The 16,723-nt window shown below is 35.3% G+C and overlaps 2 protein-coding genes across 2 annotated transcripts in view; both read left to right on the forward strand.

Annotated features, from left to right (window-relative positions):
- On the forward strand, positions 281-3,855 carry LOC109361677 (NAD-dependent malic enzyme 62 kDa isoform, mitochondrial-like). The gene is made up of 4 exons (XM_019607195.1): positions 281-565; positions 1,476-1,572; positions 3,112-3,230; positions 3,574-3,855. The coding sequence occupies exons 1-4, from the start codon at positions 371-373 to the stop codon at positions 3,838-3,840; spliced, it is 678 nt and encodes a 225-aa protein (XP_019462740.1). The 5' UTR covers positions 281-370; the 3' UTR covers positions 3,841-3,855.
- Positions 4,886-16,723, forward strand: part of LOC109362754 (NAD-dependent malic enzyme 62 kDa isoform, mitochondrial) — a 19,582-nt gene continuing 7,744 nt past the window's right edge. The window contains exons 1-14 of the mRNA XM_019608768.1: positions 4,886-5,160; positions 6,071-6,167; positions 7,707-7,825; positions 8,169-8,336; positions 10,392-10,520; positions 11,107-11,167; positions 11,726-11,829; positions 11,935-12,018; positions 12,616-12,722; positions 14,506-14,617; positions 14,748-14,861; positions 15,575-15,640; positions 16,429-16,501; positions 16,607-16,693. Of these exons, the coding sequence (XP_019464313.1) occupies positions 4,966-5,160; positions 6,071-6,167; positions 7,707-7,825; positions 8,169-8,336; positions 10,392-10,520; positions 11,107-11,167; positions 11,726-11,829; positions 11,935-12,018; positions 12,616-12,722; positions 14,506-14,617; positions 14,748-14,861; positions 15,575-15,640; positions 16,429-16,501; positions 16,607-16,693 (1,516 nt within the window). The 5' untranslated portion in view covers positions 4,886-4,965. The remainder of the gene's footprint in view (positions 5,161-6,070; positions 6,168-7,706; positions 7,826-8,168; positions 8,337-10,391; positions 10,521-11,106; positions 11,168-11,725; positions 11,830-11,934; positions 12,019-12,615; positions 12,723-14,505; positions 14,618-14,747; positions 14,862-15,574; positions 15,641-16,428; positions 16,502-16,606; positions 16,694-16,723) is intronic.

Genomic DNA, 16,723 nt, shown 5'->3' on the forward strand with positions numbered 1-16,723 from the left:
CAATTCAATGATTATATTGATATTTGTTTAATTTTATAGTAAGTAAAGGAAATAAGTTGAATTCCATTGCCCCACACACAAAAAGGAAATAAGTTGAATTCCATTGCCACACAAACAAAAATCTTATTCAAGTAATAGATGTTTGATTGTCTTTAAGTAATATTTCGATTTCAAATCTTGTAAATGAAAAAAATACATACACCAAAAGAACTAGTCTCATACATGTGGATATTTCGGCTCGGACAGACTTGCCTCGAGTACCAGAAAAAACAAACAAAAGTCTCACACCATTGGATGTCCCCATTTGAATACTCAGACTCACTGAGAAACTTCCATTTTCTCAGATCTTTCATCACTTCACAGATCAACAATGGCGATATTCTGGAAGCACGTGACTCTCTCTTCATCTCTTCTCCGGCGCTTCAAGCGTCACGTGACCGTCGCTAATTCCGGCCACCACCGTCACTTTCTGCCGTCCAGATCTGTCACCACTTCCGAAGGCCACCGTCCTTCCATCGTCCATAAACGCAGCCTTGATATTCTTCATGATCCTTGGTTCAACAAAGTAACCGTTTCTCTTTTTCATTCTTTTCTGTTTATATCGTTTCAATAATTGTGCACGATAATTTTTATGAACATGTGTTTCAAATGTGAATGTGTGTAGTCTTACTGTTTCCCGTAATTATATGAGGACTAGACTGGACGATCGGATTGGTTCAACTGCTGGCCTGTTTGTAAACAGCTTTCACCCGGGGAAATTTCCGTCCGACCGAATAATTAATACTCAATATTAAAAAAAAACAAGTGTCATTTCTAAAATAAGGGAGAGATGTATAATTAATTAATTATATATAATTGACCAAGGTTTTAAATAGTGTCGCGGTTTCGGATACTTCCAAAACCTTGAGGTTTTGTACAATTACAGGCAAATGAAGTCAATGCAGACTCATAAGGTGGTCAATTGGTAAGGGTGAAGGGCTTAGGGAGTGGAGTAATAAGGAGGTTGAGAGTTCAAATCTCATTTACCACAAAATACTATCATATTAACGTCTGCCTATAAAAAATGCAGTCACGATACACGATTTCGATGTCAGTGATGGTTGCAGACTCAGATTTAAAAACTTGTACTATATAGTTAAACCGGTTAAATCCTTGACCTCTGGATCATAACTAATTGTGCTGAGCCTCACCTTTTTCATTAGACTCTCTACAATTCATAATTATTCATCCTTGTCTTCTGCATGTATGACATGGTGCTAGAATATGCACTTGAAATTACTGGCAAATTGGTTTTTCTTCATTCTGATGATGTCTTCCTAGTCTGTCTTTAAGTGCTAGACGGAAGATGAATGTACGATTTTGCTATTAAGTTCTTGCATCACTTGTTCTTCCATTGGAGGATGTTTTATACTTACCTAACATTCAATCTGATTTAGTTTTTCAGTAATGTATTAACTTTGGTATTCTAAAATTAGGGAACAGCGTTTTCCATGACGGAAAGAGACCGGCTTGATCTACGTGGACTACTTCCTCCAAATGTTATGTCTACCCACCTACAGATTGAACGCTTCAGTATGTTTTTATACTTCTGTTGGCCTCATGCAATTGTTGAAGTATAGATTTATTGCTTTTTGGTGGTTTTCTAATTTTATTTTTCTAATGTTGGTTGGTCCTGGAAACAACCTCTCCACTTGCGGGGTTAAGGTTGCATATATTTGCCCTCCTTAGACCCTACTAAATGGGAATCTCATACACTGGGCCGTCCTAATAGTGGTTGGTGTTAGAGTTAATGAATGAGGTCCATTTTGCCTTCAATATTTAATGCATATTTAGGCTTTTTCCCAGGTTCAATTATTGTTTGATCTAGGGTACTTTATGGAATGAAAAATATGTAATAGAAATAGTAATGCTTTGTCCCATGGTAACTTCTGTTCTGGTTATTTGACCTGCTTTGGAAATTACTAACCAAAAATTCTGTTTGCTTCCTTGGGTGGCTTCAAAACGTGCAGTGTGTGTCGTGTACCCTCTATAAAGAGGGTTGGGTTTTTCTTCAATGCTTCAAGATCTATTGGTGGTTAGTTTCAATTTTTTGCAACATAAAGATAGAGGAATGTTTGTGGAGAAGTGCCATGTTTTCCAGTATGGTTTATGTGTATGGCTTGATATGCTGTAAGGGGAAGAATTTAGACATTCATGGGCCATATGTGGTATAAATGTTGTTCGAGCTTAAGGATAAATTTTACTGCACAATTATAATACCTACAATGTTATATGAGACTAAATGTTGGGGGTTAAAATCTCAACAAAGATGAGAATCTTGCATTGGATGAGCGGACACACTAGACAAGGTAGGATTATGAATGAATTCATTATGGTAAAAGTTGGAGTAGCTTCTATTGTGCAAAAAGTTTGTAGAAATGCACCTTATGTTGTTTGGACATGTATGGAGGAGACTGTTAGAAGCACCAATAAGGAGATTGTATCAAATGGAGGTTATTCCACTCTTGTAGTGGAAAAAGGAGACTAAGAAAAATCATAGGTAAAACGATTAGGAAAAATTTAGAGAGCAATGATTTGTCACTGAACATGATGTAGATATAACATTAAGAAGTTGTTCAATTTATGTAGCTGACCCCACCCAGTATAGTTAAGGCTTGGTTGTTATATAGAATTTTTTATCACATGTAATCATCTCTTTTGGATAAATCTATTCTTTTACAATAGGAAATGACATCCAATCATTTGTTAGAGTTGATTACATAGACCTCCTTTTAGATTTGTTGAAATTACAGAAAACAACTTATTTTCTAAGCATCGACCATCTTCGTGAATAAGATTAAGGTAGATTTATGGTTTCATAAAATTTCCATTTATGAAGGTTTTTGTTTATAGTTTTCTTCATGTAGACTGGGTTGGTACTTTGTTCAAATTTATGGCTTCATGAAATTTCTGGTAGATGATTCTGTGATGAAATACAATGATTATGATTCTCACACACACACACACACACACACACATATATATATATAAATACTTTTTCTGTTAGTAATTTATGAACTGTGCACTTTGTTCTGTTTTATATTTAACTGTTGCAAAAATTGGTGTTGATAGTGGTTGATCTGAAGAGGCTTGAAGTTCAAGCAAGAGACGGACCTTCTGATCCTAATGCACTGGCCAAGTGGCGGATTCTTAACCGCTTGCATGACAGAAATGAAGTCATGTACTATAAGGTATGATCAGTGTTTTCTATTGCACCCCTTTGACAACTAACAACTCTAGTCAGAAATAATCTTTTATGATGATCTATGTATCAACCTCTGCCAGTGCTCATAGAAAGACAAACATAGTGACCTTGACCTCTGTAACTAATCGAATGTAAAATCCTGTAAATAATTAAGATAAAATGATATGTTATAGGTGAAACTACCATTCAATGTTCTTTTAAGTCATGCATTGGAAAAAATAAACTTGCCTTGTTTACTGCATTTTATAAATAATTGAAGTTGCATGATAAGATATCTGTAAGATGCAAAGATTGATTTGAACTCCAATACCATGTCTTATATTTGTCAGGTTTTGATTGCTAATATTGAGGAATACGCACCAGTAGTGTATACTCCAACAGTTGGTCTTGTATGCCAGAACTATAGTGGACTGTTTAGGAGGCCAAGAGGAATGTACTTCAGTGCTCAGGATCGTGGAGAAATGATGTCTATGGTCTATAATTGGCCATCTGAGCAGGTCTTGGACTATCCACATCACAGTTTTCTGTATAAACATTTTTTCTTCTACTTATACACACACAAAAGCGTGCACTCACTAAATGTCATTAATTGCTAGTTTCTAATAATGGATTTTATATATTGTCCTGACTGATCAAGAGGTTTGAGTTGTTCGTTGGCAATTGACCTGGAATCATGCCTGCTCTGATTTTAAATGTCACGTATAAATTTAATAGACATGTATTAATGGATTTTTTATGTGTATGTATGTCTAGATTTGCCAATCCCACCTAGTGGGACTTCGTCTTAGTTGTTGTTGTATGTATGTTTATATTTAATGTATATGCAAATCGAACCATAACCATTTCATGTAATTATATGCTCATATCTTTTGTATTTATTAAGTAGGGTACATTGCTGTTATATGACACATATTTCAACTTCTCTCTCTTTTCACATCTTATCAGAGACTAAACAGAGCCGATCCTAAACTGTGCATACCTAGTGATTAATCATGTATATATATATGATGAACAAAGTAAAGAATCAATAATACTTTCATACAAAAACGTGTCATTACTCTATACACATTTTTTTAAAATAGAGACATGTACAAATATGATGAGTAAGTGAACATGAGACATGTTGATGAGTCATGTTTGGTCCTACACAACCCTAAATACTGACTGAATCTAATTTTTAGACCCAAACCTAAACTCGTTGAAACTCAATTCTAATCATTATCGATCCATATTGAATAAGCCGGTAGAGACAACTCCTGCCCCCTAATTTAAAACTGGAAGTGCTTATGCCATTCATTATTATATCATGAAAAATCATGAGCCAAAATAGTTATTATTCCATAAAAATGACCAATTCAATGATTATATTGATATTTGTTTAATTTTATAGTAAGTAAAGGAAATAAGTTGAATTCCATTGCCCCACACACAAAAAGGAAATAAGTTGAATTCCATTGCCACACAAACAAAAATCTTATTCAAGTAATAGATGTTTGATTGTCTTTAAGTAATATTTCGATTTCAAATCTTGTAAATGAAAAAAATACATACACCAAAAGAACTAGTCTCATACATGTGGATATTTCGGCTCGGACAGACTTGCCTCGAGTACCAGAAAAAACAAACAAAAGTCTCACACCATTGGATGTCCCCATTTGAATACTCAGACTCACTGAGAAACTTCCATTTTCTCAGATCTTTCATCACTTCACAGATCAACAATGGCGATATTCTGGAAGCACGTGACTCTCTCTTCATCTCTTCTCCGGCGCTTCAAGCGTCACGTGACCGTCGCTAATTCCGGCCACCACCGTCACTTTCTGCCGTCCAGATCTGTCACCACTTCCGAAGGCCACCGTCCTTCCATCGTCCATAAACGCAGCCTTGATATTCTTCATGATCCTTGGTTCAACAAAGTAACCGTTTCTCTTTTTCATTCTTTTCTGTTTATATCGTTTCAATAATTGTGCACGATAATTTTTATGAACATGTGTTTCAAATGTGAATGTGTGTAGTCTTACTGTTTCCCGTAATTATATGAGGACTAGACTGGACGATCGGATTGGTTCAACTGCTGGCCTGTTTGTAAACAGCTTTCACCCGGGGAAATTTCCGTCCGACCGAATAATTAATACTCAATATTAAAAAAAAACAAGTGTCATTTCTAAAATAAGGGAGAGATGTATAATTAATTAATTATATATAATTGACCAAGGTTTTAAATAGTGTCGCGGTTTCGGATACTTCCAAAACCTTGAGGTTTTGTACAATTACAGGCAAATGAAGTCAATGCAGACTCATAAGGTGGTCAATTGGTAAGGGTGAAGGGCTTAGGGAGTGGAGTAATAAGGAGGTTGAGAGTTCAAATCTCATTTACCACAAAATACTATCATATTAACGTCTGCCTATAAAAAATGCAGTCACGATACACGATTTCGATGTCAGTGATGGTTGCAGACTCAGATTTAAAAACTTGTACTATATAGTTAAACCGGTTAAATCCTTGACCTCTGGATCATAACTAATTGTGCTGAGCCTCACCTTTTTCATTAGACTCTCTACAATTCATAATTATTCATCCTTGTCTTCTGCATGTATGACATGGTGCTAGAATATGCACTTGAAATTACTGGCAAATTGGTTTTTCTTCATTCTGATGATGTCTTCCTAGTCTGTCTTTAAGTGCTAGACGGAAGATGAATGTACGATTTTGCTATTAAGTTCTTGCATCACTTGTTCTTCCATTGGAGGATGTTTTATACTTACCTAACATTCAATCTGATTTAGTTTTTCAGTAATGTATTAACTTTGGTATTCTAAAATTAGGGAACAGCGTTTTCCATGACGGAAAGAGACCGGCTTGATCTACGTGGACTACTTCCTCCAAATGTTATGTCTACCCACCTACAGATTGAACGCTTCAGTATGTTTTTATACTTCTGTTGGCCTCATGCAATTGTTGAAGTATAGATTTATTGCTTTTTGGTGGTTTTCTAATTTTATTTTTCTAATGTTGGTTGGTCCTGGAAACAACCTCTCCACTTGCGGGGTTAAGGTTGCATATATTTGCCCTCCTTAGACCCTACTAAATGGGAATCTCATACACTGGGCCGTCCTAATAGTGGTTGGTGTTAGAGTTAATGAATGAGGTCCATTTTGCCTTCAATATTTAATGCATATTTAGGCTTTTTCCCAGGTTCAATTATTGTTTGATCTAGGGTACTTTATGGAATGAAAAATATGTAATAGAAATAGTAATGCTTTGTCCCATGGTAACTTCTGTTCTGGTTATTTGACCTGCTTTGGAAATTACTAACCAAAAATTCTGTTTGCTTCCTTGGGTGGCTTCAAAACGTGCAGTGTGTGTCGTGTACCCTCTATAAAGAGGGTTGGGTTTTTCTTCAATGCTTCAAGATCTATTGGTGGTTAGTTTCAATTTTTTGCAACATAAAGATAGAGGAATGTTTGTGGAGAAGTGCCATGTTTTCCAGTATGGTTTATGTGTATGGCTTGATATGCTGTAAGGGGAAGAATTTAGACATTCATGGGCCATATGTGGTATAAATGTTGTTCGAGCTTAAGGATAAATTTTACTGCACAATTATAATACCTACAATGTTATATGAGACTAAATGTTGGGGGTTAAAATCTCAACAAAGATGAGAATCTTGCATTGGATGAGCGGACACACTAGACAAGGTAGGATTATGAATGAATTCATTATGGTAAAAGTTGGAGTAGCTTCTATTGTGCAAAAAGTTTGTAGAAATGCACCTTATGTTGTTTGGACATGTATGGAGGAGACTGTTAGAAGCACCAATAAGGAGATTGTATCAAATGGAGGTTATTCCACTCTTGTAGTGGAAAAAGGAGACTAAGAAAAATCATAGGTAAAACGATTAGGAAAAATTTAGAGAGCAATGATTTGTCACTGAACATGATGTAGATATAACATTAAGAAGTTGTTCAATTTATGTAGCTGACCCCACCCAGTATAGTTAAGGCTTGGTTGTTATATAGAATTTTTTATCACATGTAATCATCTCTTTTGGATAAATCTATTCTTTTACAATAGGAAATGACATCCAATCATTTGTTAGAGTTGATTACATAGACCTCCTTTTAGATTTGTTGAAATTACAGAAAACAACTTATTTTCTAAGCATCGACCATCTTCGTGAATAAGATTAAGGTAGATTTATGGTTTCATAAAATTTCCATTTATGAAGGTTTTTGTTTATAGTTTTCTTCATGTAGACTGGGTTGGTACTTTGTTCAAATTTATGGCTTCATGAAATTTCTGGTAGATGATTCTGTGATGAAATACAATGATTATGATTCTCACACACACACACACACACACACACATATATATATATAAATACTTTTTCTGTTAGTAATTTATGAACTGTGCACTTTGTTCTGTTTTATATTTAACTGTTGCAAAAATTGGTGTTGATAGTGGTTGATCTGAAGAGGCTTGAAGTTCAAGCAAGAGACGGACCTTCTGATCCTAATGCACTGGCCAAGTGGCGGATTCTTAACCGCTTGCATGACAGAAATGAAGTCATGTACTATAAGGTATGATCAGTGTTTTCTATTGCACCCCTTTGACAACTAACAACTCTAGTCAGAAATAATCTTTTATGATGATCTATGTATCAACCTCTGCCAGTGCTCATAGAAAGACAAACATAGTGACCTTGACCTCTGTAACTAATCGAATGTAAAATCCTGTAAATAATTAAGATAAAATGATATGTTATAGGTGAAACTACCATTCAATGTTCTTTTAAGTCATGCATTGGAAAAAATAAACTTGCCTTGTTTACTGCATTTTATAAATAATTGAAGTTGCATGATAAGATATCTGTAAGATGCAAAGATTGATTTGAACTCCAATACCATGTCTTATATTTGTCAGGTTTTGATTGCTAATATTGAGGAATACGCACCAGTAGTGTATACTCCAACAGTTGGTCTTGTATGCCAGAACTATAGTGGACTGTTTAGGAGGCCAAGAGGAATGTACTTCAGTGCTCAGGATCGTGGAGAAATGATGTCTATGGTCTATAATTGGCCATCTGAGCAGGTCTTGGACTATCCACATCACAGTTTTCTGTATAAACATTTTTTCTTCTACTTATACACACACAAAAGCGTGCACTCACTAAATGTCATTAATTGCTAGTTTCTAATAATGGATTTTATATATTGTCCTGACTGATCAAGAGGTTTGAGTTGTTCGTTGGCAATTGACCTGGAATCATGCCTGCTCTGATTTTAAATGTCACGTATAAATTTAATAGACATGTATTAATGGATTTTTTATGTGTATGTATGTCTAGATTTGCCAATCCCACCTAGTGGGACTTCGTCTTAGTTGTTGTTGTATGTATGTTTATATTTAATGTATATGCAAATCGAACCATAACCATTTCATGTAATTATATGCTCATATCTTTTGTATTTATTAAGTAGGGTACATTGCTGTTATATGACACATATTTCAACTTCTCTCTCTTTTCACATCTTATCAGAGACTAAACAGAGCCGATCCTAAACTGTGCATACCTAGTGGACCCATTGTCCTTTGGTGAAGTTTTTTCCAGCCAACTGTATTTCCAATTTTCCACTCCAGTGGGATTAAGGCTTGGTTATTGTTGTTGTAACTGTATTTTGCACTTTAGTTTGCTGGTCTCATTTGGCCGTGTCAAGTTTCTTGCAGGTTCCTTCTTCTTCATTGTCTGCCATATTCAGCCACTGTCTGCTGCCATCCGTCCCCACCCTCTGACTCCTTGTCTGTGATCTATCCAATACTGCTAGTTTTAGTCACTACTAGTCTCTTACACCCCTAGATGTGCAACCACAGCCCTTTGCATACTGCCCACATGCCAACCCTTTATTCCGCCATTGAAGTTGGTGTCTGCCATCATCTAGATCCCGATCAGACCTAACCCACCACATGTTGTTTTACCCACTTCTCCGCCTCCTCACATCTTCTGGACCCACTCAGGTACTTGTGGTTTTAGATTCCCGCCCTTAAGATCTGATCGATCATGGTTCTGGCTCCTCAGATCTGACCCTACTATACTGTGTGATAACCTCAGTACAATTGCCATGTCACGTAATCCAGCTGACACCCTCAGTTTTGGGGAGTGTATTAGAAAATAGGTATAACTTCTCATACTTCTTTACAGTGCCTCTCTCTCCACTGACAAATTGGATGTAAGCAACTACGATACTTGGACTTCCAATATTAAATTCTGACTCAACAAGAAAGACTATATAGACCACTTGATTACAAATGCTAAAACTATGTCTGACAATTAACGTTTTTTTCTTGCCTAAGATTGATGTCCAATTCTTAAAAATATCAAGTCTGCCATTCATCTCTGTCAGAAGCAGATCTTTGGTGCACACACCACCTCTGATTCATTTTGGGTGTAGAGTAATTTCCTTTACACCAGCGGTATTCTACATGTCTATGGGGCGAGTCGTAACCTCATGAGTGTCATTTCTCCTTGGCAATTCGGTAATCTTATGTGTGCTCCTTTACTGAAGGCTTATGATGCTCTACTTGATTTAATAATTTTAGTTAAGGCGTCTTACAATCATTTTCTGGTGAGTTCATGGCTCTGTTATATTGTTGTTATTTTCTTCGCGGTCTATGCCGAGTTCCTTTGTTTTTTCCTTCTTTGTTATCTTCAATTGAATCAAAGTCCTCCATAACTGAGTCTCAAATATGGAGCCTGTGTCTCAATTTCATCCATCATGCTACCCGCTATCCATTTCTTTTGGATTGGCTACTCCGCTCCGCTATCTGAGGTTGACTACTTTGTTTATTACATGCTTGGCACATATGACATGCATGGAAATCATGTTGATTGTTTACAGTCTTCATAGGAATTAGGGTCTACGAAACAGCTTCCAACTTCTCATCCTTGTAACTTGTATGATGATTATCATAAATGAAAGTGAGTGTCATATCACTCTAGCAAGTCAATGGATGTTTCTCTATTTGCGCTAAACATGTGATGGTCATTTTTCATATTTCTTTGGATTTCCTCAAATTATGACCAGTCTCTAGATAGTGTATGCTAACTTAAGTGTCAACATGGGACATCTCATATGATATTCTTTTCAGGTTGATATGATTGTTGTTACTGATGGTAGCAGAATTCTCGGTCTTGGAGATCTTGGAGTTCAAGGAATTGGTATCGCAATTGGAAAGCTTGATCTATATGTTGCTGCTGCTGGGATAAATCCTCAAAGGGTATGCCGTTGCTCCATGTTTCATCAGTTTTCCTTTTAAACTGTACAAGTTTTGGATAAAGTTGGTATTTGTAAGTTGCTTATAAGGAAATATTCAAATTTAATAAATGCTGTAATCAATTATGCTTAAATAGTCTTATCAGATCAAAATAACTTTTTACTAAAATGCTATTATCTTTTGGCTAGACCTTATTTTATTCAATCCATTAATTTGCTTCTCGTAAGGACACTTCCAGTCATGGAAAAATTTCCTTCATTCAACTAGATGGTTCTTCCACTGCAACAGTTTGATTTTCTTTTAAACTTAATTTAAAATGAATCTCTCCTAGTTTCGGGTAACTGATTTCACTTCTATTCTGTTTTGCCACTGTTTCTTTCTGGCTAGGTTGTCTAGTATATCCTAACAACTGCCATGATATTAGTTGGAGAACTACAAATAGTAATAAATGTGCTGACCATTGACTACCATGTTATTGCCACACCCTTGACATTATTATTATTGTTGCTATTACGCCATTCTTCTAATGTTTGCCCTATGCAGTGTATGTTTACAGTTCTGACAAACTTTCCCTCTTTTCCTATAATAGGTACTTCCTGTCATGATTGATGTTGGGACTAACAATGAGAAGTTAATCAACGATCCGTTATGTTAGTACTCCCATATCCTTTCAGTGAAAGATATTATACGAGATTTACTTATAAGTGACATATTTGCATTTAAATATTGCCTTTCACTACCTTTTCATCAATTTTAGTTTGTGCTCTTGTCAAAGACCGATTTTCCTAAAAGCTTCAGCTATTAGCTAGAAGCCTACTAATGGTTTTCTGTCTCCAACACGCTCTCTCACTCTATCCTTCGGGCTTGAAGCACAAACAATGCACAAGCCCATTTTTACCTTTTGTTGTATTTTTTATTTAGAAGAGTGCTGGAGTGTTAAGAATTGAACTCCTGTCCACACAGTCACAGAAGCTCTCATACCATCTAAAATACCAGCTTTCTGCGAATGCTTTTGCTATTCACTAAAGGCCCACATATTGTTTTATATCTTTAACAAGTGACAACTCCCGTTGTGTAACTCACTTTATTGGAGAAAAATAGCAATGCTGTCCATGCCTGTTATGTAACATATATGATTCTGATAATCAGCTTTCTTAATAAATTCACTTTATTCTTTCAAACATGATTTATTTATTCTTTTTTGTCAGATTTAGGATTGCAGCAGCACCGTCTTGATGGAGATGACTACCTTGCTGTTGTAGATGAATTCATGGAAGCTGTCTTTACTCGCTGGCCAAATGTGATTGTGCAGGTATTAACTAGCAGTGAGGTTTAAATAAAAGTACCAGATAGAAACCATGTGTTTTTTCATAGGGTCATATTTATTTATAGGTCATTCATTTTTGTGCAAATGTAGTTTGAAGATTTCCAAAGCAAGTGGGCATTCAAGTTATTACAGCGGTACAGAAATGCCTACAGAATGTTCAACGATGATGTGCAGGTATAAATTTCCTTTATTTAAGATCATATCATGTGGGATGATTGTTAATTCTTATTTATAAAAGTATTGACAATAGCATATATGGATTGATCATAAAAAGTAATTATCACATGTCATTCACACTACCGGCGAGCTCTGATTATTTAGCTTGTTTATGTTAATTGGGTTCCTTGTTACATAATAAACTGCTCCCAAATTGTATTGTAAAAGTACTGTGTTTTTTTTTTCTTAGGGAAAATATTTATTAGGGAAAACAGGGTCATCACTCATGAGACTCATGAAATGACAACAACGCCTTATTAAGAGCTATATTATCTCGGCATCTCATTTAATTCCTGAAAAAAACATGATCCTGAAGAGTTCTTTTTTGATCAACCAGACTATAGATGCATATCATAATTTGAATTTTTGAAAACGAGAATCCTTAAGCATTTTTGAAAGAACTAGGGCAATTATTTTTTATTTTTGTTGCAATGCAACTATACCTGAATTTTTGTCAATGTATTTATTGCTACTTATGTGTATATATGGGAGTCATGTATAGAGCTTTCTTGGGATTCTCATGTCATAGTGTCATGTGTGAAATTTTCCTCACAGGGAACAGCCGGTGTTGCTATTGCTGGACTTCTAGGTGCTGTAAGAGCGCAAGGAAGGCCAATGATTGACTTTCCAAAACAGAAGATTGTTGTTGCTGGTGCTGGAAGGTTAGTTAGTCATACTGTCTTGAGAAAGGATAACCAAGCATTTACAATTTGACCTAAAAGTATTTTGCACACTATTCGGATATATTTGGAACAGAAGGCATATTTGGTTTTTCCAAGTTCAATTCTTTCGCAAAGTTATTCTCTGAGAATAGAATCTTTAGGAAATACCAAACACAAAATAAGTAGTTAGCATGGGCTTACAACTTGATTTAAACAAATAAATTTTATCAAAGAGAGAAAGATGGGCACAACTAGGCGAAAGATAAGTACCATCGGAAAAAGAAAAGGGGGAAAAGCAAAGAAAATGTTAAAGCAAAAATGCAGATTGGTTGTCCAATCTTTCTTAATGTTAGTAATAGAAACTCCTTTGAACTGACATGTTTAGAAAATGAAAGAGAAGTCAGAAATACAAACCTATCTAAAAGCTGATCTTGGGGCTAAGATATGCTGTTAAAATAGGGGCTTCCTGCTCCAACTAAATGCACATGAGAGCTGTATTACCTGAAACTTTCTAAGATAATTACCGTTCTACCAAAATCCAAATTCTTCATGCCTAGAGAAACTACTCCAAGGTGGAGGGACCTCAAACAATTATTACAAAGAAAAGTACATGCTGTATGTACTATGTAAACATAAGCATGACATTGTTTTTGAAATCAAACAGAACAACCCAAATATCAGTAGAAAGAGCTTTGAGTGGCCTAGGAATTATCCATATGTCAATGACAATAACCAACTTTTCCTGTCATGGTTGGAAGAAAATTAAGCCGAATCAAGTATATAGGAATTGAGTTTATCTACTATCCCTATCATTTTGGTTTATTCCAAAGCCAAGTTCTCAGGAGATATTAGACTTCTTATGTAGAATAAAGGCTTTTGAGGATTGAATTATGTGAAATAGACAAATATGCAAGCTTTTGGGAAAGTTGGTTCTTGACATGGTATCAAAGCCTCTATGTTATTCATATAAATAATAGAAAGAAGTTAAATCCTGACATAAGGTATGGTGGGAATGTGCATAGTCCATACTGCAAGCCCAAAGTGTTATTGTGTGAGGAGGCATGTTAGATAACATAAAGCCATTCATGAGCCTTCACCCAACAACTTAAGCTTTTGGGACAATTAGTAACACCTATAATGTAAACTTCTTTCACATTTAGATAAATTAACTTCCCATTTGTCAACATGTATGTGTTGGGTCCCATTACTTTGACTTATAAAAAAGTCACATGCTTCTAAGAAATCTTGTCTCTGCTTTTATATCTTCCCATTTAATTTCTGAGTCAAAAGCTGTCAAATGTCTATAGGATAGCCTATATATGGACCAGATAAAACCTAAAACATAAAAAGACCTAAAAGTATTAAACCCAAACATAGTAAAACTAATCTTAATTTAAGTTGGAATAGCATAATCTGAAGTAGAATAAAATCCTTAAGTAACTTTGATGAACACAACTCCCCCAAAGACTTAAGCTGTCAGTTGAAGGCACATACAGCCATTGAATTGACTGAATCGATAATAATTGATTCCTTTATAAAAACATTTGAAAGATTAATTATATTGTGTTTATTATATAATCTTTTATGTAGATGTCTGCATGTTTTCTCAATGTGATTCAGATGCAATGGAAATGTGCAATGTGTTTAGTTTAGAAGTCCTAAATGAAAGCTTCAATTGGAATTCTTTTTTTCAATTAAAGTTATATGTTGATCCCATTAGCACTGAGGACATTCATAATCGCTGCATTGTGTTGTGCCTTTAATTATATTTGTGCTGTTGCAGTGCAGGAATTGGGGTTCTTAATGCTGCTAGGAAAACAATGGCAAGGATGTTAGGTAATAATGAAGCAGCTTTTAACAGTGCCAAGAGTCAATTTTGGGTTGTTGATGCACAGGTATTGTATAGCATGATTTTTAAGATGCCATAGTGATTTCTAGTAATTGAATTTAATTTCATTACTCCATGATTAAATATTACCTATCTTGAATTTATTTTCAATTTTCCTATTGAATTCATATATACAGGGATTAATCACAGAAGGACGTGAAAATATTGATCCGGATGCCCTTCCTTTTGCAAGAAATTTGAAAGAAATGGATCGTCAAGGACTGAGGGAAGGGGCAAGCCTTGTGGATGTGGTTCGTGAAAATATAATTTTTAGTTGTTAATATGAATATGATTATGAGAGGTCATAACATGAGATGAATCGAAATTGAAAAGACAAAAACACCTTTGACAAAAATGAAATTCTCGATTAAGGAACCCAGAATCAGAATATTAGACATGAGATATGTATTTCTTGGCGTTATATTATGAAACTAATGAACTGTCATGACTCACCACTCACTTTACATGCCTGAAGATTAAACAATAAGGAATCCAGAATACTTCTTAAGACTTCACTGTAGCATTTTACCCTGGGAGCCAAATTACTAGTATATAGCCATTTTATATTAAAATTTTATTTCATTATATTAAATAATTGGAGTCCTACATTGATTGAATGTGTAAGGATGAATGATATATATAATCACTTGGGCAACCCTCCTCCTATGAGCTAGCCTGTTTTGGAGTTAAGCCCAATTACTCTAATGTGGTGTCAGAGCATATATCCCATTCTGTTGTCATATTTCCGACGTGTATCGCCTAATTTGGTAGTCTCCTGGGGAGGACACACATGGAAATATGGAATCCTACATCATACATGCACACATCACACACACCTCTATTTAGGAAATCCCCTTTAGTTACATTCTACAATTACTTATGTTTTCTGATTTTTTGTTTTATTTTTCATGATTTTAACTGCTGAAATGTTAACTTCAAACAACCTGCTGAACTTTGGTAACAGGTGAAGCAAGTGAGGCCTGATGTCCTTCTAGGATTATCTGCTGTTGGAGGTTTATTCTCAAAAGAGGTTTAGTATCTGCTGCTTTGATTTGACTTTTCATTGCACACACTACATACTTGATTCAGTAATGATATTGAACTAATTTGGCTTCCATCTATCTCACATTGGATGGAGTTATTTATACACATTTTCAAAATTCTCAGTAGGTATTAGACCTTGTTGTTGGTATTTTTCTCCTATGAGTATTTTGAAGTTTTCTCTGGTGAATGATTATGAGTTTCATTAGGTATAAATTCATTAGATTTCGATAGTGTTTTATAAGAGAGAACATATGTGAAAATCACTGAAACTTTATTTTCCACACATTGGTTCTTTTGTTTATGTTGGTTATATTTTCTCCTTTAATAATACGTACTTTTCTATTTAAAAAAAGCCTTTTATTCCTTCTACACTTGCCATCCAATGTGAGATTGGGTATTCCATGTTTCTGCAAAGAAAAAGGAGAACCTTGAAGGGGAAAGAGCAGCCCCCATAATTATCAAATGGACCATGATGTATTCTCTGTTCCATTGTGCTTCTATCAATCTGTTAGTCAATGTTGTGGATTTTGTTGAACTTAGGAAATCTTCATCCCTTTCATACCATCTTTCTCATTTCATTTTTGTACCAACTTACCTCCAAATTTCAAATTTTTGAAAATGATCTTTATGGTTTACTGGCGCAACCACATGCTTTCTCTGTAAGAACTGAAAAGGAAAATTCAAAAAAAAAAAATCATTTCATGCTATCATAGACATAATTATTTTGTTACCATTCTTTCCTTCAATATATTGATGGCGACATCTGTTCTTTAGGTATTAGAGGCCCTCAAGGGTTCAACATCAACCAGACCAGCCATATTTGCCATGTCAAATCCAACAAAGAATGGTGTGGAAACTTTTTATTCTATGTTTCACTTACTTGGCATGTGTTGTGGCAATGGACAACATGGATTATAACAGTTTGTGTACCACTTCCCTCATTTTTTGACAGCTGAATGTACCCCTGAAGAAGCATTCTCCATTTTGGGTGACAACATTATATTTGCAAGTGGAAGTCCATTCAGTGATGTGGATCTCGGTATGCTATAAGCTTACACCCCCCCACCCC

This window comes from Lupinus angustifolius, chromosome LG12, assembly GCF_001865875.1.
Source record: "Lupinus angustifolius cultivar Tanjil chromosome LG12, LupAngTanjil_v1.0, whole genome shotgun sequence".
Taxonomy (NCBI): domain Eukaryota; kingdom Viridiplantae; phylum Streptophyta; class Magnoliopsida; order Fabales; family Fabaceae; genus Lupinus; species Lupinus angustifolius.

Coding starts and splice junctions, on each gene's coding strand:
- LOC109361677 (XM_019607195.1), top strand. CDS start 371: ATGGCGATATTCTGGAAGCACGTGACTCTCTCTTCATCTCTTCTCCGG. Junction 1,573..3,111: donor CCTACAGATTGAACGCTTCA/GTATGTTTTTAT, acceptor TGGTGTTGATAG/TGGTTGATCTGAAGAGGCTT. Junction 3,231..3,573: donor ATGAAGTCATGTACTATAAG/GTATGATCAGTG, acceptor TATATTTGTCAG/GTTTTGATTGCTAATATTGA.